The sequence below is a fragment of the Pempheris klunzingeri genome, chromosome 7 (genome assembly GCF_042242105.1).
Source record: "Pempheris klunzingeri isolate RE-2024b chromosome 7, fPemKlu1.hap1, whole genome shotgun sequence".
NCBI classification, from domain to species: Eukaryota; Metazoa; Chordata; class Actinopteri; order Acropomatiformes; family Pempheridae; genus Pempheris; species Pempheris klunzingeri.
In genome coordinates, this window is record NC_092018.1 from 23,436,926 (window position 1) to 23,459,095 (window position 22,170).

A 22,170-nucleotide genomic window follows, 5' to 3' on the forward strand; every position below is an offset into this window, starting at 1 on the left:
CATACAAGATAAAACACTACAATACTATTCAGTATTGATTATTGTGTTTTGAATTGTTACCAGTACCCAGAAAAGCATTGCCTTTGTGACTTATCGACTGACTACTGCTCAAATAAAAGCCCATATTCAAAGTCTCAAACGATAATATTTTTTACTTGTGGTCAGCACAAAATATCTGTGCCACACATGGGGAGATGTGTACTTACAACATGGCGCATGAATTCTGCATAATGTACATTTCCGCACCACCAAAAGTTTCTCTGTTTTCTGCTCTCAATGAAACTCAACATTTCCTCCAGATGTTTCACATTAAGAGCTTACAGTTGACAGTACAGAGGCTTATATACAGGAAGCGTTGAGGAGAGAGTGGACACGACATGAAACAGTCTGAATCTGGGTTGGAATCTTTGCAGATGCATGGTAAGAGGCCAGAGAGCTTTCAAACCAGAAGTTTGACACTGTACAGAATAAGGCCATTGTTTTGATGGCCCGAGCAGCTGCAGCTATAATGGCTCTTACTAAGTTCATTTCTGCCAGGTTTTGCGACCAAAGTTGTGGTATTGGCGTTGTCGTTGACGTGAAGTTATGGCAGGGACAGTTTTACTGTTTAGTAGATAGGAATTGGGGAAAGGCTAATTATTATTAATTTCTGAATTCTGAGAGTAATGTAACTCTGATCGTACCAAGATTTAAGCATGAAATCTCAAGCATGACAGAAAATATGGGAGAGGATGAGGAAATGAGTTTAGAAAATTAATTTTGAGATTTCTTTTAAATTACAATGTAGTCCATGATACAGAAATAAAGAAAAAAGGTTAACAGTATCTATACTAAAACATTCTCTCTGCAGCTGAGCTATACCAAAAAGGTGAGAGCAGACAATAACTCTATTGTATATTGCTGTATCTGTTGCCACTTTGTACACTAACATTATGGTGTTCCATCCAGGGGCCACCCTGTCTCAGCTGTCGGACAGTGGCCAGACTCTGAGTGAGGACAGCGGAGTGGACATAGCCGAGGCAGGAGGCCTCAGTAAGGATGGGAGCCCTCGACCCAGCAAGAACCAGCAGAGCCATCTGGAGCAGCAAGGCGCCCATGCACTTACTCCAGGGGCTCCCAGACAAGTGAGACCTTCACTCTGTCATGAACAAATCATTAGATCCACATTTTCTTATCCCAAGGTTACCTACTGTGTAAATCCAATCCGTTCGGGATGCTCTCTGCATCACTATTTTCATAACGTTCATCCAGTTAAGTTAGAAAAAACAACACTTCTTAGATACAAACAAAAGCACTGCAATCCAACAATGTGATTAATTATATAGCGCCAGATTATATGCTGTCTCATAGTGATGAAACGATTGAGCACATCAATGTATGGCGGCAGTCCAATCAAATAAACACAAAAGTACCCTCTTCCTCATCTAACTTGCATGAAGAGAGGCTCGTGTCATAGAAAATCAATCACAGCACAGACAGGACGTGAAGAATTTGGCAAACTTTATTTCTTTCATTATTCAACTCTAATAAGAGACGAGGTTTTTATTAGAGCAGGGTCTGTGGAAGTAAATTAGAGACCTATGTGGTCTTGGGCCACCAAGTTAAAACCTTTGTTGTAAATGGAAATGTATAAAATTGAACCGAAAAAAATAAATTGAATTGTTACTGGTTTTCCACACTATATAACTACTGTGTAATTTGAAAATAAGTCAAAGCAAGCTATAAACTAATAGCAGGTGGCAAAAAAAAACAACTTCTAAAATTGATTTTCAAGCTGCAATAATGTTTGATAAAACTTTTTGTTGATCCCACAGGGGGGAAAGTTCCCTGTTATTGCAGCTCAAAGGACAGACATAAAGCACACAGTTAAATAAACATATTATATACAGACACACAAAAAGAAACATTATAGACACAAGTAATACAATAATTATAAAGAAACAACAACAGGGTGGGATGGGATGGAAACATTATGTAGATTATTGCACGTCCACATTACTACACCAACAAGCACATGCAGTTGGTTGAAGCAGGTTTAAACAAACACGTTATTCTAATTCGCAACTGCCTTGCAGGCCTGCAAACTCATACAGGATGAAAAACTCCTTATAGACAAGTTTAATCATTTTAAAATAGAAATGAAGCATTCAGCTGCAGTCTGAGATGAAGAAAGAGAGAAAAGATATAACACTATGTTGAGGATTTTTGTTGGTATTTTACAGTCAAAAGAGCAGTGGCACAACCCACGTGTCTCAAATCCATACTACATACAAATTGAAAGCATATATTTATTGAAGATAGTGTTTTCATACTGGAGAAGTGACAAAGTGAAGCATACTCAAGCAGACAGTATATGCAGACTATGGAGGATTATTGAGCGTGCGGTTGGTTGATACTATTCTGCAAATGTAAATCAATCAAAGAAAATGAAGAAGCTTCTCACAGCCAAAGAAAATTAAAGAAAAGTTGCAGGTGGTGGTGAAACAGTTTCAGATAGATCTTGGAAAACGGACAAACAAAAGGCATTTTTCTGAGTGTTTTTGATGTTTAGCTGGCAGTGACATTCCAAAGTCGCACTTAAAGGACATCTGATGTGGGGCACTTATCATTTCCTATTGGTATAAAGCTTTTCATAAGGGCTTAAAATGATATTCAGCTGGGTGACCTCTAGAAGCTGTAGTAATCATGTCAGGAGCTAAGGAGGAAGTTAGGTGATGTATAAAGAGTGAGAAAGTTGACATAGGGAGGAGGCTGGTGTGGGTGAATCGATCAAACACAGGACTCTGACCCAGGAGATCGCTGTTCAGGTCCTGTTAGAAACCAAAAATCAATGTTGACTTATTGAAACTTGCTTTAAGTTGTCATGTTATGCACGTAATATAAGTTACGTCGTACGTCCCTTCTGTCTGCTCTGTATCTATCTTCTGTATCAACTTATTTAAATCGAACACCTAACTCTGAATTTTCGGTGCCCAAAACTAACCAAGTAGTTTTGGTATCATACTGTTTCACAGTGTTAAGTCACATAATGTAATATAACTCAAGTTATGTTGTAGTTGCATAGGTGACAATATAAAGTTCAGACTTGCTCTCATTTTCTCTTCCTCCTGATCCCTCTTCATTTTGTGCTTTACTTTGTGTCCAAGCAGACTGGCTCACCAGTCCCAGCGCCCTCTGCTACCCTGATACGAGTGGTGAAAAATGCCAACACCCTTGGCATTGCTATAGAGGGAGGAGCCAACACACGGCAACCTTTACCACGCATAGTCACCATTCAGGTGAGAAAGTGATGCATTTGGGTTTGGCTGATTTATGATTTGAAGCCATTGTTTTGCTAATCTTCAGTGTATTTTCTTAAGAAAAGACGGAGCATGACTTGAATTGAAAATCATGCAGAAAAAATAGTCACTCTGGTGCATTAATATTTCCCTTTCTGCTTCAGTAGAAATGCTGTCTTCTTTTAACATCTGATTATTAGTTTGCATTTGTTTTGCACGGATGCCATTCTAAAGCAAATACAAGTCCTCCTGTTGATATTTCTCTTTTCACCTTTCACATTTTGTTAAAACCACGAAAGGGAGCAAAGCCACATTTCCATAACAGAGTTTTATAAGGGCTGAGGCTGAGAGGCGATAACATCAGCTAATCATTGAATGAGTTATAGCTTCGGTCACCTCTGCAGTATCCAAACCCCCCCCCCCCAGTCTAGTTTATGAGCAGGGCATCCTTGAGGAGGTTTTGTGCAGTGATTTCCATAACAATGACTTCTTTCACGCATGTGAATCTCAGGACAGTGGATGACATTGACTGTCAGTCAGTGCTGATGATCTCTATAAAGAGATATCTGCATATGGATCCAGACTCTGTGGGCAAGGGACAAGATTTGGTATTATTGGCCAATCACGTTTGAGCAAACAGTCTATGTGGAGTGCAAAAGAGGCGGAATGCAATGGCTGAAATGCAATGTTGAAACCCATTGACAGCTGAGCCATCAGCTATCGTCCAATAGTTATTTAGCTTTTCATTTATCTGCATTCATATGCAGATTTCTGTTAACAGAAACCAGCCAAAATGTCAAATGATTACGCATTACAATGATATTAGGATTAGGCACTAGACCAGGAAGGACCCAAAAGCATGACACTGGACACTCTCAGACAGATGAACACTTTACTGAGGACTGGCAGGGAAACAATACTTACAGACTTTGACAATGGCAATATACAATGAACTCCAAGGGCTTGACAAGATAGTTGGCAACTTGAACGCATGACAGGACAAGACGATCTGGCACAGGACACAGGGAGACGCAGACAATATATACACGAGGTAATGGGGAACAGGTGGAAACAATCAGGGCGGGGTGGACAATCACAAAGGTGGGAAACACACAAGGGCAGGAAGTCGTCAGCCTGAAACGAGAGGAGAGTTTAGATTTCAAAATAAAACAGGAAGTGAGAGACGAGGCTAAACACAAGTGAACACAGACAACTTAACAAACACGACGAGACATAACAAATGAAACATTGGCCTTTGTCTCCAGAGGCTAAATGATCGGCAGGCAATAGATGATGGGTTTCAAGATTGGTTTGCTGATGACCCTCACAATCAGTCCCCTATAACCAGTGTGCCATTGCACAATTATATTCCTGTTGAATTAAGGGGCTGTAATCAAATAAAGCTCACTTTGCTCTGGTTGTGTGCACTACAATATATGTGATTCAGTTTAAATTGCCTCATCTCTTTTTAGCCTTTTCTTTCAAACAACAAGGTTGACAGAAAGGTTGAGAGAGTTGGCTGACTAGATATTGTATTTTCAGTGGCTTGGATTCAAGGACTGTTACAATACATACAAAAGTAGATAGAATAGAAACGAAACTGCTTGGTAAATCACATATCCTGTTCTTTCTTTATAAGGAAAAAAGTAGTACATAAAATGAAGAAATGTATATTTCATATGGTTTAATGTCATGACAGTGTCCCCTATCTGTGCATTAGTACTCCATGGGTTTACACCTACAGTGGGTCAAAAAAGTATTTAGTCAGCCACCAATTGTGCAAGTTCTCCCACTTAAAAAGATGAGAGAGGCCTGTAATTTTCATCATAGGTACACTTCAACTATGAGAGACAGAATGGGGGGAAAGAATCCAGGAAATCACATTGTAGGATTTTTAATAAATTAATTGGTAAATTCCTCGGTAAAATAAGTATTTGGTCACCTACAAACAAGCAAGATTTCTGGCTCTCACAGACCTGTAACTTCTTCTTTAAGAGGCTCCTCTGTCCTCCACTCGTTACCTGTATTAATGGCACTTGTTTGAACTCGTTATCAGTATAAAAGACACCTGTCCACAACCTCAAACAGTCACACTCCAAACTCCACTATGGCCAAGACCAAAGAGCTGTCAAAGGACACCAGAAACAAAATTGTAGACCTGCACCAGGCTGGGAAGACTGAATCTGCAATAGGTAAGCAGCTTGGTGTGAAGAAATCAACTGTGGGAGCAATTATTAGAAAATGGAAGACATACAAGACCACTGATAATCTCCCTTGATCTGGGGCTCCACGTAAGATCTCATCCCGTGGAGTCAAAATGATCACAAGAACGGTGAGCAAAAATCCCAGAACCACACGGGGGGACCTAGTGAATGACCCGCAGAGAGCTGGGACCAAAGTAACAAAGGCTACCATCAGTAACCCACTACGCTGCCAGGGACTCAAATCCTGCAGCGCCAGACGTGTCCCCCTGCTTAAGCCAGTACATGTCATGAAGTTTGCTAGAGATCATTTAGATGATCCAGAAGAGGATTGGGAGAATGTCATATGGTCAGGTGAAACATTAATATAAACTTTTTGGTAAAAACTCAACTTGTCGTGTTTGGAGGAGAAAGAATGCTCTTTAAAGGGGACATATTAAGCAACATGCACTTTTTAATGTCTTTTCAGCATAAAAATATGGACCGTATATATGTACAGTGTGTTTAGAGACCCTCAGAGTATCAGAAAAGATCATCCTCTCTCATTTTCGCTTGCCCCACCTTTAAGTAAATCTGTGTGCAAACATTCCGTTAAGACTTGGTCGCACTTGTGATGTCACAAGCTCCTATTGCCCTTCAGCAGCCTGACAGTCCCGCCCACTGAAAATCTGAATCCACCTTCTGACGTTATCTCAGGTCGAAGGTACGAGCAAATCACACAAGTTGTGCTGTTTTTGGCTGCAAAATCAACACCACAGTCTTTTTTTGATAAACTTGTGACCTCACAGCGACTGCAAAACACAGTTGCTGTGTGTCTAATGCTATTTTATTCAGTACCGCTTTCTTTATGAGGCTGTATGGGCAGAGTGGGCTATTTGGTATGGTGAGCTAAAACAGAGCATTCAGAAAGAGGGTAAAAAGAGCAGTATGCAGTGTGCAGGAGAAAATTATGTTTTTAAACATATTCTAGTTAGATCTCCAAATACAAGAATGAACCTGAAAATTAGCAGAATATGTCACCTGTAATGTGTTATAACCTTTATAAGTCTTCATAAGTCTTGTCTTCTAGGCCACTAGGAGCTGGGAGGTTAATGTCTTGCTCATGGGCATATTGGTGATGGTTGTAGAAGTGTCTTATTCATTGCCCAGGTGTGAGTCTACAGAATGAAAATCCATTATTACTGATCTGTATGCCCTGCAGTGATGTTTTCAGCTGCTGCTTTCTAATTGAATGTCACAAATAACCTTGTTTTTACACTGAGGATTAAACTGTATCGGGCAATTTTGGCAGTTGTCTTGTTTGTCCTGAGTGGAGGAAGCATCAGTGAAAGGATGGGTTGATTATCCCTGTGGCACTATTAGACTGCCTACTAGTAGAACATCAAATGGTCATGTAACACATACTATGTACTCACTGACTCTAGAGACTCTACTGAATAGCCAGTATTTCATTTTTAGCTATAAAAATCCCTGGGTAAAATACCTGCGGGAGCACAGGGTTGTGTTGCATGTGTGTCAAACAATGTAATATAATATGTTTTGAAATAATGATATATCCAAACTTCTTTAGAAACTGGTCGAGTTTAAAAGTACAACTTTGGCACCCCATTACTGAGGGATAGAACTAGATCTTTTTAGCTGTAATGTTTTTATTTTATTACATGTTCCTGGGAAATAGCAACCAGACTGTATCCCTACATTCTCAAGGCACTGCATCTTGATAACACATGTAAATGACAAGTACAAGGAAATTAAGAACATCTTGAAAAACACAACACCTATCTCCTGCCCACCACAGCTTGTAAACTTGTAACACAGGCTGCAAATACACAAATGCCTCATATTCGGTCAATACCTTTACTATCTGGTTCGCCGGTGTTAGATGTTGTCTTAATCTGCTTGTGTTTTGTCTATTTGCATGTGTTTGTGGTGCAGCTCTCAGGGTCACCATAGAATTCAGCTGTGTGGCAGAATATTTTAAAGAATAAGTGTGAATGAGACAGAGGACAAAATCTGTAAATGAAAACCATGCAGATGGTTCAGTAAGGAGACTAATCATGCAGGCACCCATCCCCAAATCAGAGAACAGAGCGACATTCAACAAGCAGGCCTGTAGCTACAATTATAGAAATACTGAGGTTCAAATACTATGTTCAAAATCCCATGGTTCTTTTCCAGCGCCTATGAGTGTATTTCTGACTCAGCACCCGCTGTGGCATTTGGGCCAGGTGGATGCTTTGGGCAGTGATCATTTCAAAGTCTGCTGCTCTTAATCTGAAATGAAAAAATAGCAAACTAAAACAAAAATGCAGCGAAGTTTGAAGGAGCTACAGCTTCTTCATCTAGAATGTGTTTGGGTTTGTGTTGTCGTTATTTGCACTAAAGATTACATGGTAACTCTAGCTGTTCTGCTTCTTTGTCTCATGTTGGACTGAGTGTAGACTATATATAAGACAAAAAGTGACATTTTCCTTGGAGGTGATCATTTTAAAATGATGGGAAAACCCTTGTTTGTATCAAAATGTAGGAGTCACACACCTGTCATTGTATGGAGCTATCTTTCTCAATATGTCAAATCACTGTAAGCCTTCCCTTCTTCCTCCCATTCATATCCCTGTTGACAGAAAGGAGGCTCCGCTCATAACTGCGGCCAGTTGAAGGTGGGTCAGGTCATCCTGGAAGTAAATGGCATTCCTCTTAGAGGTCGGGAGCACAAGGATGCCGCCCGGATCATCGCCGAGGCCTTCAAGACCAAAGAGAGGGACTACATTGACTTTCTGGTTGTTGAACCAGGACTCTAGTATGAGGACTTTTTGCAGCTTGGTTTTAGAGGACACTGACACTTTGAGGGAACTGTATGAACTTCACACTCCACATGATGTTGTCCTGTAATCATGGCCCTCAATTTAATTTCAGGGACAAGATTAGTGGAAAGATGTGTTTGGTATTTGTTGATTGCGCTTCTACAGCAATTTGCACAACTTAAATTAAAAAAGGATCTTAGGTTAATATTTGCCATCAAAGTCTTACCAAAGTCAAAAACTATTAGTCAAGTTCTCTTGGCTACAGAGAACTTGAAAGTTCTCTCTCATTAGTGTTTAGATGTTATGTAAGGGATATTGTACAGCTTTCTGGTCATTATTACAAAATGTACCCCGGCAGGGTGATTCAGGACTCCTCTGCATCTTCCTGTCTGCTTCTCATGTCTTTACATAGACTCATGTTACGGCATAATCAATATGCCTGATAAATTGCGACTGAATACCCATAATTTCCATATCTCAACCAGCATATCATGACAAAATAAATTGGCAAGTATATCCCATTAGTCTGCCTTAAAAGGAGAAGATATTAAGGGGATCTACTGAATTGATGCTTTTGACTTCATCAAACTTTGAGTCTAGACAGATTTATACTTCAGCAGCCCCTTCATGTTGACCAAAGTGGTGCTTTTCTTTTCAGAGCATATGTGTGTTTAACCCTTTACAATCATTTTCAATATGTCCATTTTGTAACATATCATCAGTATTTTAGCCAGATTCAATAGCTATAACACAAACTAAGTATTATAGTTTGTATATAACGTAGATTACTTATAGTCCCTACATAAGATGACTCTATATAGCTTTTTTATAAAATCAAACAGTTCACAGTAGAAGAACATTTAATATTTTCCATATTTTATTCCATGTCTTCCTTCAGTAGTTTGCAGTGCATTTTGTGCCATGCTCTATATGAAACTACATCCAAGCACTACACAATGGAGATCAATGGGGACCCTATAGGAATTAGCATATCCATATCCTGTGCTCTGTGGGATGCTGATGAGGACTGCAACTTACTAATGAATCAGTGAGCTGCTAATGCACTGCACAGGAAATGCGGCTATAATTAAGAAAATGCGGACACACTAAACAACAGAAGCTAAAAGGCTCAAATTCAGGTTTTTACAAAAGAGTATGACCAAATCAGAAAGCCATAATATTGTGGTAATTTGTCTTAACAACTCTGGTCATAAAAATCCAGATGCTGTGTCAATACTAAACAAATACATGCAGATAGGCAATTTAAGTACTTGAGCAGCCCCAACTGCAGCCCATAGAATGAGTTGAATCAACACCTCAACAAAAAGTGAACCTTCATGAAGGGGGGAAGGGGGGGGGTATTGAAGAGCTGTTGTATCAGACTGCATTATTTTTAACCTAATAAAGTGTATATTTCCATTATACTTATCTACATAATATGTATTTGTGTCCAAGACCATTCAAACTCAGATTGTGCTTGCGTCACTAACACAGTGCCAACTCTCGCTCTCAATTTCTAAAGTGATCTGTTATCTGTCTACCTACCTACCTACCTACCTACCTACCTATTTATTCACTGTGGCTCTGCACTGCAAAACTCTGTCTATCACTTTATTAAATTTCATATTATATTTTTCTTTAAAAAGGTCTTTCTACAAGCTGAAACAATTGTGTTTATGATTGCAGTTTTTTTTGGAGAGATTAAATGGAATATCTGTATAGAATGAAGAATGACACTAACTGTATTGTGGAAAATTCCCTAATACAGGTTGACTCGTTTTGGAAATGGGTGGAATAATCTCATCCAGTTGGCAGACCTTTCATTTGAATGCAAAGCTAAAAAGTCTTGAAAACTGTGTGAGTGAACAAATTTGTAGAAAACTGATTGGCGACTACATTAGGAAAAGATCAGTTACAATTCATAGGGCACTCCACCAGTTTTACACATAAAGTTCAGTGTGGTAGTGATGAGAAGTGCTACTCAGCGTTTGAAAACAGTATGATGTGTTGTGTCATCGTCAAGTCTGAGAAAAAACCCTGATAATGTCATAGTGATGCTATGAGGTTATCAGGGTTGTCAATCATATGTGGCTTTTATTTGGTCTGTTTCTTCAAAAGCATGCCCTAGGGCAGGGAGATATATTTTAGTATGCGCACTTTTCATAACTGTAACCATCCAAAGTAGAGCCAAGTAATCAAAATTGCAAAAATAGTAGTACATGCTCTCAAAAATGTTTTTTGGGCTGATTCTATTTATGATGGATATTTTATATTTTTGTAATGTAATGAAATAATCCCACTACAGTGAGAGATAGAGAAATGTAGGAGTTTAGTCTTCAGATGTATGAGCAATGCAACAGTAAAGTGTCTGGATTTAAGGATGAAGTGTTGGAGAGAATACTGTGCTATTTAAGTAATGTGTTAATGAGACAAAGGTTTTTGTTTATTGTGAATGAAAACTGTTCAACTATTTATCTTGTACATAAAAGACTGCACATAGATTTATAGAGATGTATATACAAATAAATGGTGAGAGGTTAGAGAATTTTGTTAAGTAATTATGTAACCCCTTTGTGGCTGATGTAACTGCTAACATCTCTTGTAAGTGTTTCCTTTCCCATGTCATTGTCTATTACTGCTATCTCACCGTGGAAATATCCCTCAAAACATCACTTATTCTTGTATTGGTTGTTGCAATCTTGTTTTTCAAATGGACATACCTGCAAATATTCCCCAAACGGATTTCCTGAAGACACAATAAAACAGTCTGATAAAACGCATTATGTTGCATGTTTGGTGTAAGGAAATGAGTTGACAAGCGGTGGAAGTTGTAGTCGTCTTACCTTGTTAAAAGGCTTTTTTAGGTATGTTGGTCAGATATGGTCCAACATTGCCAGATGCCAGAAAACAGGTGATTTTTTCACTTCCCTCCACTCGTTTTGGTGACTAGAAGTTCATATCTAATTACACATCCCACTGAAGGGTTACTGCAGCAGCAGAGACATTCCCTTTGTGGACAAGTTCATCGCCTTTCTAAACAGAACTCAGCTTTTCAAAACAGACGGCCTATATTGCTCCCGCGTAGACTCACGCCTTATACAGTCTATGCCTTTATCTACAAACATTGAGCTGACTTTGCACTCCTGTAAGGCTTCTCTCGCACACTCCGCTGAAAAAAATATTGTTTTCATCCTCCACACATCATTGAATCAATAATCAAACTAAAGCGCTTGGTTACCAATTGCGAGCAAGCGTTCACGTGGCTCTAAGCATATCTTATTTACAAAAAGACAATATCAGAAGTCCGTAATGAGTTTAAAGTAGATCAATGATCATGCAAAATTTTGCATCACAGACTGACCCTGATAACCTGGTTCTGACAGAAACATGGCTTAAACAGAGTATACAAAACTCTGAGGTTCCATGACATGACTACAACTTTTACAGAATAGATAGAGCTGGAAGAGGGGGTGGTGTGACTATATACGTGAAATTGTGTCACTGTACCACACTTTTTAAGTTATTACTCTGAAAGTTAACTTATCTGGTTTTAGGAGATTTTAAACTAAACTGGCCGCATGATGATTCCAATAATCAAAAAGAAAATCTCAATCTGTCAATAGCTGTAAATTAGACGACTAGACCCAATCTAAAGAATCCCTGAAAATCAACATTAATTGAGCTCTAGGATTGTTATCAAAAGACATTTAAGATCTTTTAAGGAACAGGTTTTTCTCAATGGCATCGCTAACAGTAATATACATCACACATTTCTCACTATCACTGATGAGCACACATCGTTTAAAAAGCTTTAGGTTAAAGATAGATCAAGCCTGTGGTTCCCCAAAGAAATGCCAACGATGTTAAATACAAGGAACAAAGCCTGGGCTCTAGCAAGGCATACTGGTAAAGCAAGTGTGGTATCTGGCACACTGGCTGACATTTAGACAATTTAGACAAGTGCACATCCTCCTTGAGGAAAGCAAAATCCAATTATTATGCAGAATTAATCTCTAGCTCTTTTACAAATCAGTCGAAATTTTGGAAAGCAGTGAATGTAAATACAAACAAATCCTGTATACCATTCCTTCTTATGTTAGATTTAATGACTGCTTAGTAAACAGGACATCAGAAATCTACCATGCTTTTAACATACATTTTACTGCCCCAGAGAATCTGTTTGATATGGTGTTCCCCCTACAAGCCTTGACTACCTCTGTTGTTGAGGAATCACTTCAAGCTGTTGACTGCAGACAAACTGGAGAGGATAAACTGGGTCCCTACTTTTAAAACTCTATATATCTTCTTAATCTCTCTCCACTTGAGTCTTTACATAAGTCTGGAAAACAGCACACACTCCCACTGCGTAAAGGTGGTGATGATCTTACTAACTATCGGCCAATTTCCAAATTGTCCAGTGTTGCTAAAGTCCTGCAGTCATTAGTTCATAATTAGCTCAAATCATTCCTCTCAAGAAACTCTTAAGTCTACACCAATCTGATTTCAGAGCTAAACATAGTACTGTCACTGCTGTTACCTGGTAATTATATCGTAAATGTTATTGCCAAAGGACAATTTTGTGCTGGTCTCTGTCGATTTAACAAAAGCATTTGACACTGTTGATCATGTTATGCTTCTACAGAGACTGTGATATTGTTGTACATAATTGTAAGAGACTGTCTCTGGTGGGTTCTTCCAGCACGTACACAACAGACCGGACTCGGCTCACAGTCATTTTCTTTATTATAGTGCAAGCGAACAGCAATCAGGCCGCTGGCTCCTGCTCTGGCCATGTGTGTCCTTCCTTGGGTCCTGGCGTGCTACCGCTTAAATAGGGAGAGAGGCAATTTACTGCACCTGTTCCCAGGTGCGCTGGTGCTACTTACCTCTCTCCCGCGCCATCTCCTGGACCAGCCCTGCAACTGTCTCTGTTGCAGCTGAGCTCAAAACCAGCCACCCCTCCACAATAATAAGTCCTGTAAATGGTCTGTAAATAGAAATGGATTCTTGAATCCTTCCTTTTGAATTCCTGAATCTTTGGGTCTCTCTCTTAATTAAAGAGCTTGGTCTAGACCTGCTCTTTATGGAAAGTGTCTTGAGATAACGCTGTTATGAATTGGCGCTATATAAATAAAGATTGATTGATTGTTGTGTAAATCACTCTCATATACATCACTGTAATATTGGAAATGACTATCACTTACAGTGAGTTCCACAAGGTTCAATAGTGGGTCCTTGCTTTGTTGACATTGCTGAATCAGCCATGGAGATCCTACAACAAGCCTTTAACAATCTAGAAGATGAAGTTTTTAATTTGAAATTTGTCCTGAATGCAAACAAAACAATATACATGCTATTCTCTTGAGTCAGAGTATTATTGTGGACAATAATTTGTATGTTATAGCATGTTATTGAAAGGGTCTCAGAGTATAAATACCTTGGTGTCTGACTAGATCAAAAGATTTAATTCGAATTTCACATTCCATCCATCCATTATCTTCTGCTAATCCGGGGACGAGCAACACTTTCCAGCTCCTCCTCGGGGTTCCCAAGGTGTTCCCAGGCCAGATGAGATATGTAATCCCTCCAGCAATTTCTGGGTCTGCCCCGGGGTCTCCTCCCAGTGGGACGTGTCCAGAAAACCTCCAATGGGAGGTGCCCAGGAGGTCCAAACCACCTAAATGGGCTCTTTTCGATGTGAAGGAGCAGCTGCTCTACTCCAAGCCCGGCCTTAGGAAGCCAACAGAACCACATCATCTGCAAAAAGCAGAGATACAATTCTGAGGTCTCCAATCTTCACCTCAGCCGTCAAAATGACGAACAGGATCAGAGACAGCTTTAGTGGAGTCCAACACCCACTGAGAATGTGGACACGGCTCTCACTTTGGTTATACAGGGACCAAATAGCTCGTAGCAATGAACCCGGTACCCCATACTCCCGCAGTACTCCCCACAGGATTTGCAGAAGGACATGATCATAGGACTTCTCCAAGTCTACACATATAGACTGGATGGGCGAACTCCCATGACCCCTTTAACAATCCCACAAGGGTAAAGAGCTGGTTCACTGTTCCACGACCAGGACAGAATCCGCATTGTTCCTCTTGAATCTGAGACAGAGCCTCCTTTAAAGCACCTTGGAGTATATTTTCCCGGGGAGGCTGAGCAGTGTGATAAGCTGATAATTGGAGAACACCCTCCAGTCCCCTTTTTTAAAAATGGGGACCGCCACTCCGGTCTGCCAATCCACAGGTACTGTCCCCAACCTCCATGCAACACTGTAGAGGCATGTCAACCATAATAACCAAACAATGTCCAGAGCCTTCAGCAGCCTCTCCTGCCATCTGATCCGACTCACCACCAGTAGTGATCAGTTGACAGCCCTGTTCCTCTCTTCACCCGAGTGTCCAAGACATATTGCCACAAATCCAATGACACGACCACAAAGTCAATCATAGATCTTTGGCCTAAAGTGGTCTGGTACCATGTACACTTACGAACCACCCTGTGCTTGAACATGGTGTTTGTTATGGCCAATCCATGCCTAGCACAGAAGTCCAATAACAAATCACCACTCTGGTTCAGATCAGGCAGGCCGTTCCTCCCAATCACCCCCCTCCAGGATTCTCCATCATTACCCACGTGAGCGTTGAAGTCTCCAAGTAGATCTATGGAGTCCCCAGATGGAACCCCTTTCAGGATACCATCCAGAGCCTCCAAGAAGGCCAGATACTTTGAACTGCTGTTTGGTGCATACACACACACACACACACACACACAACAGTTAGAGCCTTCCCCCTAGCAAACCGTATGGAGGCAGCCCTCTCGTTCACTGGCATTCAGCTGGGGACTCGTGAGTATCCCCACATCCGCTCTGCGCCTCTCACCCTGGGCAACTCCGGAAAAGGAGAAAGTCCAGCCCCTCTCCAAGAGTTTGGTTCTTGAGCCAATACTGTGCGTAGAGGCGAGCCCAACTATAACTAGCTGGTACCGTTCAGAATTTCACATCAACTCACTTATCAGTAAGCTATGACAAAAAATAGGGTATTTGTAAAGAAACTTAGCTAATTTTCCTATGCCCAGTAGGAAACATATCATTGAGACTGTCTTCTTGTCTGTTCTGAATTATGAAGATATTATCTATAGACCTCCATCATTAAACCACTAGATTCAGTTTAGCACTCCGCTTTAAGATTTATTTCCAGTGACACTCTTACTCTACTTAACAATGCATATTGTATGAAAATTGGTGGCCATCTCTAACAATAAAATGGGACAGGCATTGTTTCTGTTTATTCTTAATGCCCTGAATGGCAACTTGCCATCATATATTACCTCCCATTAAACTGGTCCTATAGCCATTACTCCACCCATTCAAGTGACGGTCTGATGCTCAAAGTCGTGCACACAAATGTCAAGTTTGTGAAAAAAATTTTTACAACCCACCTTGAAATGTAACACAATTGTGCCCATTGGTCACTTTAAAACCAGGATTATAAACAACTTGTCATGACCCGTTCTTGGTTTTTATTTCGGTTTCTTACCCTTTCATCTCATTTCAGGTACATTCCCTTCCTTCCATTGTGTGTTTTCCCCACCACAACTGATTGTGTCTCCATCCCTTCCACCTGTGTCTCGTTAACTGCCTGCCCCGGTGTATTTAGTCTGTGTCTCCCTTGTCCTCTGTGCCAGTTTGTCTTCGTTCCTTGTGACAAGCGTTCCAGCAGTTTCCTCGTGTGCTCCACTGTGAGGAATCTGGGAGTCTTATTTGATCAGGATTTGTCCTTTAACTCCCACATTAAACAGATTTCTAGAACTGCCTTTTTCCATCTACGTAATATTGCCAAAATCAGGCCCATCATATCCACTGATGATGCAGAAAAATTGGTCCATGCATTTGTCACTTCTAGGTTGGACTATTGTAACTCCTTACTATCAGGCTGCCCCAATAAGTCGTTAAAGACTCTCCAGTTGGTCCAGAACGCTGCTGCTCGTGTTCTGACGAGAACTAAAAGAAGAGACCACATTTCTCCTGTACTGGCTTCTCTTCATTGGCTTCCAGTAAAATCTAGAATAGAGTTTAAAATCCTTCTCCTCACCTACAAGGCTCTTAAGGGTCAGGCCCCATCATATCTTAAAGATCTTATAGTACCGTACTACCCCACTAGAGCACTGCGCTCCTAGAATGCAGGTCTACTGGTGGTTCCTAAAGTCTCCAAAAGTAGTTCAGGAGGCAGAGCTTTCAGCTATCAGGCTCCTCTCCTGTGGAATCTCCTTCCAGTTTGGGTTCGGGGGGCAGACACCCTCTCTACATTTAAGAGTAGACTAAAAACTTTCCTTTTTGACAAAGCATATATTTAAGGGCTGGATCAGGCCTTAGACCAGCCCCTAGTTATGCTGCTATAGGTTCAGACTGCCGGGGGACTCCTATGGTGCACTGAGCTCCTCTATTCCCTCTCCTCCTCTTCCTCTCCATCGTTATGTCTCATGTCAGTCAAATGTCTGCCTCTAACTTGCTATCTTCCCCGGAGCGTTTCTGTGCTTTCTCATCTCTCAGGTTCCTGTGGATCCTGTGGATCCTGGTCCTGGCCCTGCTGATGTGGTTCTCTGGTTCCTGTGGGTCCTGGTCCCGGTCCCGCTGATGTGGTTCTCTGGTTCCTGTGGATCCTGGTCCTGGTTCTGCTGATGTGGTTCCCTGGTTCCTATGGATCCTGGTCCTGGCCCCGCTGATGTGGTTCTCCACCAGCCAATGGATGTGCGTTTGTCCAAGGCTACAGCCTGTCCGTCCTTGGGAGCTGGATCTCTCCTTCACTGTGGTGCTCCCGGAGGTTTCTCTTTTCCCACTGGGTTTTTTGAGTTTTTCCTTCCCGAAGAAGGAGGGTCATAAAGGGCAGGTGATGCCTCGGACTGATCCATCGGACTGATCCACTGGCCTCATCGACTGCTGGACTCTTTATTAGATTGTTTGTTCGCTTACACTTGTTTATTTCAGTGAACTTTGTAAAGCACTATGAGACACTCTGTTGTGATATTGGGCTATACAAATAAAATTGAATTGAATTGAATTGAATTATGTTCCTGGTTTTTGCCTTCGACTCTGCCTTGCCCTTCCTGCAATTGTTTGCCTTTACTCTGACTGCGTACCTGTGTACTGAACTGCAAGTAAAGACTTTTACTTTAACTGCCTGTTGTCTCGAGTCGTTGCGGTTTTCCTGTCGTTACACAACGCTGCCTTTGAATGCAAATGTTTTTAAAACTAGGTTCTGTTAGTTTTCCTGTTAATTAATTTTGTATGTATTCTGTTGTGTACTCTTGACATCACTGAAAAATGAGAGCATGAGCTCAGTTTCCTTGACATTTAAATAAAAAGGTTGAATGAATAACAAACTCGTGTTTAGTATTTTAAAGAAGAATACATAAAATTAACACTTGCCACTCTTCAAAAAAAAAATAATTTACCAAAAGTAACACTTGAAACTGCATTGCTCTTCCGAGTTGGCATGCTAAAATGTCCTTGGGCAAGACACTGAATCCCAACTTGCTCCTGAAGCATATATTCAGTGTAATTCAGTAGAATTTGTACATGAAAAACCCCTGCCAAACATTAATTTACATACCCAGAGTGTTTAGGACCCAAATGCAGGACATCTGAAAACTTTACGCTTAGCAAGCAGGTGAATGCAGTTCAGAACAATCTCGTTCTGAGTCTGTGTTTGGAGGACACCCCAGGATTCCAGCTGGTGAAGCCGGATCAGCAAGCAGTGACGGGAGTGAGGAGGGCGAGTTCACATTCACCGACAGTTCAGTGGGAGCACAGTTTGGTGAAACAGCAGGTCCGGAACCAGGTGAGTGCTGGGCGAGACAGACAAACCCAGCCCAGTGAATCGAAGCAGCAGGTTTTGGAATATTGATCAGATAAAACTTGATAAACTGCAATCTTATCGTCAAATTGACTCCACCCAGAACTCACTAAGCTGTGGCAGCTCATCGCCCAGACCCTCATCCTACTTCACTGGCTTCCATTCAAGTTCCACGATATCGATAACAAAATCCTCCTGCTCACCTACACATGTCTCCATGCCTCCTCGCTCCCCAGTACCATTCTGACCTCCTTCAATCATACACGTTGCCCCAAAACCTCTGGTCTTCAGACACTGGTCTACACCCATCTCTATACCTTGGGGGACGGAGCTTTCAGTGTCTCAGCCCCGATCCTCTGGAACCATCTCACTGTAGACATCCGCAGTGCTTCATTTTAGACATATTTAAAAGACTCGTCAAATTTACTGTACTAAGTATCTATACTGTACCCAGCATCCTTTCATCAAAAATAATCAAAAGTAAATGCTAATGAAAATAACTGAGTTGTTTTTGAATAAAGTAGTCAGAATAAATTGAGCTAAAAGAGTAACTATTGTGTAACTGTTGAGAATGTATTAGATTTGGCCAGTCATAATGAAGCCCACCTGAGGCATAGAGAAAGACAACTAATATACTGTGGTGTACTGTAGCAGTGCTGATCATTTTATCTTAACCGTCGCTGGAATTTCAACAGCACAATGTGAGCAGCTGGCCAAGGACTCCCGGGGGGGCACTGGAAGCCTCAGGAAAATGTGTTTGAGAACAGGCACCACTAGAGGCTTTAGCTGTGCCCTACATTATTTCCTAATCTTGAGGCTTTGTCTTGTTTAGGTGCTGTGTGAAAACATAATGTTACATATATTTCATATATTAAAGGTTTTTTGTAAACTAACATTATTATGTGTACATTGACTGTGTATTTTGGTGAGATCTAAAGATTATGTTGTTTGAATTTCCTTCATTGTTTAACATTTGTAGAGCTCTTTTTTGGAAGAATTTAAGATGTACATTGTTTATATCTGTGTTTGCCTGCAGGCAGTCTTCTTATTCCATGTCTTTGTTGGCGTTTGATGCATTTCTTGTGCCTCCCCCAGCCACCTGCTGTGAAATAGTGAAGATCTGTCAATTGTTTTTCGACCAATTAATTGTTTTGTTAAATGGTCAGTGTTGATGTCCTCTTACTGTTCATTTTGTACAGCCAACAATTTAGAGCCATATTTTGATATAACATTATATGTAGCCAGTGATTTTTTTGTATGCTTAAAAAAAATCAGTAATCAAAACTATTGATTCCATAAGTACACAGCAAGTAAACAGTTTTAGGCTCCAGGGAATTGGCATCACAGAGAACCTGACTAGGTTATCTCACATCTTCACCCTGGTCAGGAAAGCTCAGAATTCTTAAGAAAACTTGAGCAAAATTCCTGTGCCAAGTTCTTGTTAACCTTTACAGAAGAGCAATGGAAAGTCACAAATTGGCATGGGATTTGCACAGCCCAGGACAGGAGACATCTGCAGCGAGGTATCAGTAACATGGGTCGGGTGAGCTGCCTGCACAGAGCACACAGGATTTCAAAAGACCATAGCCACCCCAGCGTCTACTCCAGCAACGATCTCAGCCATCAGCAGCTTTATTCTTCAGTGAGACCCCTCATCTGTACTCCATAAATAAATGACATAGGTGCATACATGTTCCTGTAAAGGTGTATACGCTATGTACATGTACGTTTCCCCCAAAACATATTTGCTGTTGCAAATTAGGTGCATATAATCATAATCTCTCAGGGACTGGGCTGAGTATTGTATGTGTTTATGAGTAGCTACATATATTGTTTCATTTTATTTTTACATTATTCTATTCTGAATTTAGATATTTGTATATATGTTCTGTTTATGTAGCATGAAGGGACTCAAACTTACATTTCATTGTGAAAACCTGTGTTGTAAAATGACAAATAAATGACCTTGATACCTTGAAACATGTTTCTAAATAAATATGTGCTTAATCGGTACAGTCAAAGATGATTCATAATGCACAAAGATGAAAAGAAGAGGGGGCTCAGTAGGGACCTACACTACTCTTCACTGTTCAGTATTAAATGTTGCTGTTGCAACTTTTTTCAGGACCATAGTAACTTCAGCTCCAGCAGATGTTGATGATGCATAGCAAGCAAGGCTGCGTAGCTAGTGACTCAGTGCTCGCAGATGTCCCTCACTGTGGCCTCTCGGTGCTCCATCAAATCATTAATAGTACAAATAAACGATACAGATAGGTTGCTTTCACACCAGAGCTGTTTGGTCCGCTTTAAAAGTTCGTTTCCTCGTCCTCCTCACCTGGTCAGGTGTGAAAGCTCTTCCGAACTCTGGTGTGGACCAAACAAGCGAACTCTGGTCCGCCTGAAAACGTGGGTCTCGGTTCACTTGCAAGTGAATCCTGGTGCGGTTCGCTTACAGTGGGAAAAGCAAACAGACCATCCAGCGAACCAAAGAGAGGAAGTGATGTAGAGCCCAGTGCATTTTGGGTAGAAAAAAAAAAACAAAGCCAACAGCGCGAATCTGAAGAAGCAGAGATAAACAAAGAAAAAGTTGGAAAATGCCTCGTGGGCAGACGGAGGTGCAGGCGTTTACTGATATATGGCCAGAGGACTATATATCGTGGTCGCCGTTTTCGGTCCTGGCCAATCGATGAGCCGGGTTTTCTTCTTCCTCATGCTTATTTTCTTTCTGGTCAGTGCTCGTTTCGGGCAATACCGCCCTAACAAGCAGCTGTTGTAACTGCGTGACATTGTCCAGGGGGTTTGGTCCGCTTTCAGAAGTGCAGTGTGAAAGTGAACCAAACCAAATGAAGGTGTGACATTTTTCGGCATTCCCCGGTCAATCGAACCGACAATCCTGGTGTGAAAATGACCATAGTCCACATACAGTAGATTTTATGACTATCTGGAAAGGATATGTAAGCCAACCATGAGTACAGCACAAGTACAGGGCAAAGGTCAGTAGCTCAGTATGGTAAACTATATTGAAACTTTTTCTTTACGAGAAATAAAGGAATAAAAGAATAAAAAGGGTACAATATTTAGTGCATTCATTTAGCTTCAAGGTAGCTTTGTTAAGGACACAAGGTAGGCGTGGACCCAAATGCAGGGTTACAAAGAAGGTTTATTAACAAAAGAATAAACCACAAAAATCACCACAATGGGGAAAATGAAGCCCTGGCAAGTAAAAAAACAAAAATCACCACGAGGGGAAAAACAGCTTAGGTGGCAGGAAGCCGGAGACCAATCGGTAGCATTCACAAGAAACACGTGGGAATAGTCTGACAAAGGAGTCAAAGGGAGGCCAGCTTAAAAAGGGGAGTCTTAATGGGGGTGATTAGGATCAGGTGTGTCCTGCTGCTACTGAGGAGGTCGGCTCAGCCCCTGCCACACTCCAGCACTGCAACACAAAAACAGAACACAAGAGTAGGAAAAACATAACCATGACAAGCTTGTAGGAATACAACATGAATTGCACCATAATTAGTATCTAGAACAAATTGTATGGGAAATTGAAAAACTTAGATCACTTCAGATTCTTCATGATCTATTTTGAGTGTCTTTAATTCCCTCTTACAGGAAGGGCTCCTCACATGAAACGAACATTCTGCTATGTTCAAGTTTCCTCAGTTGTGAGTTTGATCAGCAAGTATGAAGTTAAACCAATTTATTGAGTTTTGGATCCATTCTTAGCTTTCAGATCAGAAATAATTCTGGGTCCGTTTTAGTTCTGGTGTCCTCAAAATGAGGGAGTGACTGAAGGGATGCTATATTCCTCAGGAATAGGGATATGGTTCAATAGTGGCTAGCCATTTCATTTGAGAATTCAAGGCATCACACACAGTAGCCTACATTACAAGCTCTGCAGTAGTGCAAAAGTTCTCAATTAGCAGCAAAATGAAAGAAATTAGCTATGATGTATGTATGTATGTATGTATCTATGATGAAAATGATGCAACAGTAAGATTCAACAAGTGTAGCTCACACTATT

The 22,170-nt window shown here is 40.8% G+C and overlaps 1 protein-coding gene across 1 annotated transcript in view; it reads left to right on the forward strand.

Annotated features, from left to right (window-relative positions):
• whrnb (whirlin b) overlaps nt 1–8,280 on the forward strand; it is a 62,314-nt gene extending 54,034 nt beyond the window's left edge. Inside the window, exons 10-12 of the mRNA XM_070834370.1 lie at nt 949–1,124; nt 3,147–3,278; nt 8,104–8,280. Coding sequence (XP_070690471.1) covers nt 949–1,124; nt 3,147–3,278; nt 8,104–8,280 — 485 coding nt within the window. The remainder of the gene's footprint in view (nt 1–948; nt 1,125–3,146; nt 3,279–8,103) is intronic.
• The last annotated feature ends 13,890 nt before the right edge of the window (nt 8,281–22,170 follow it).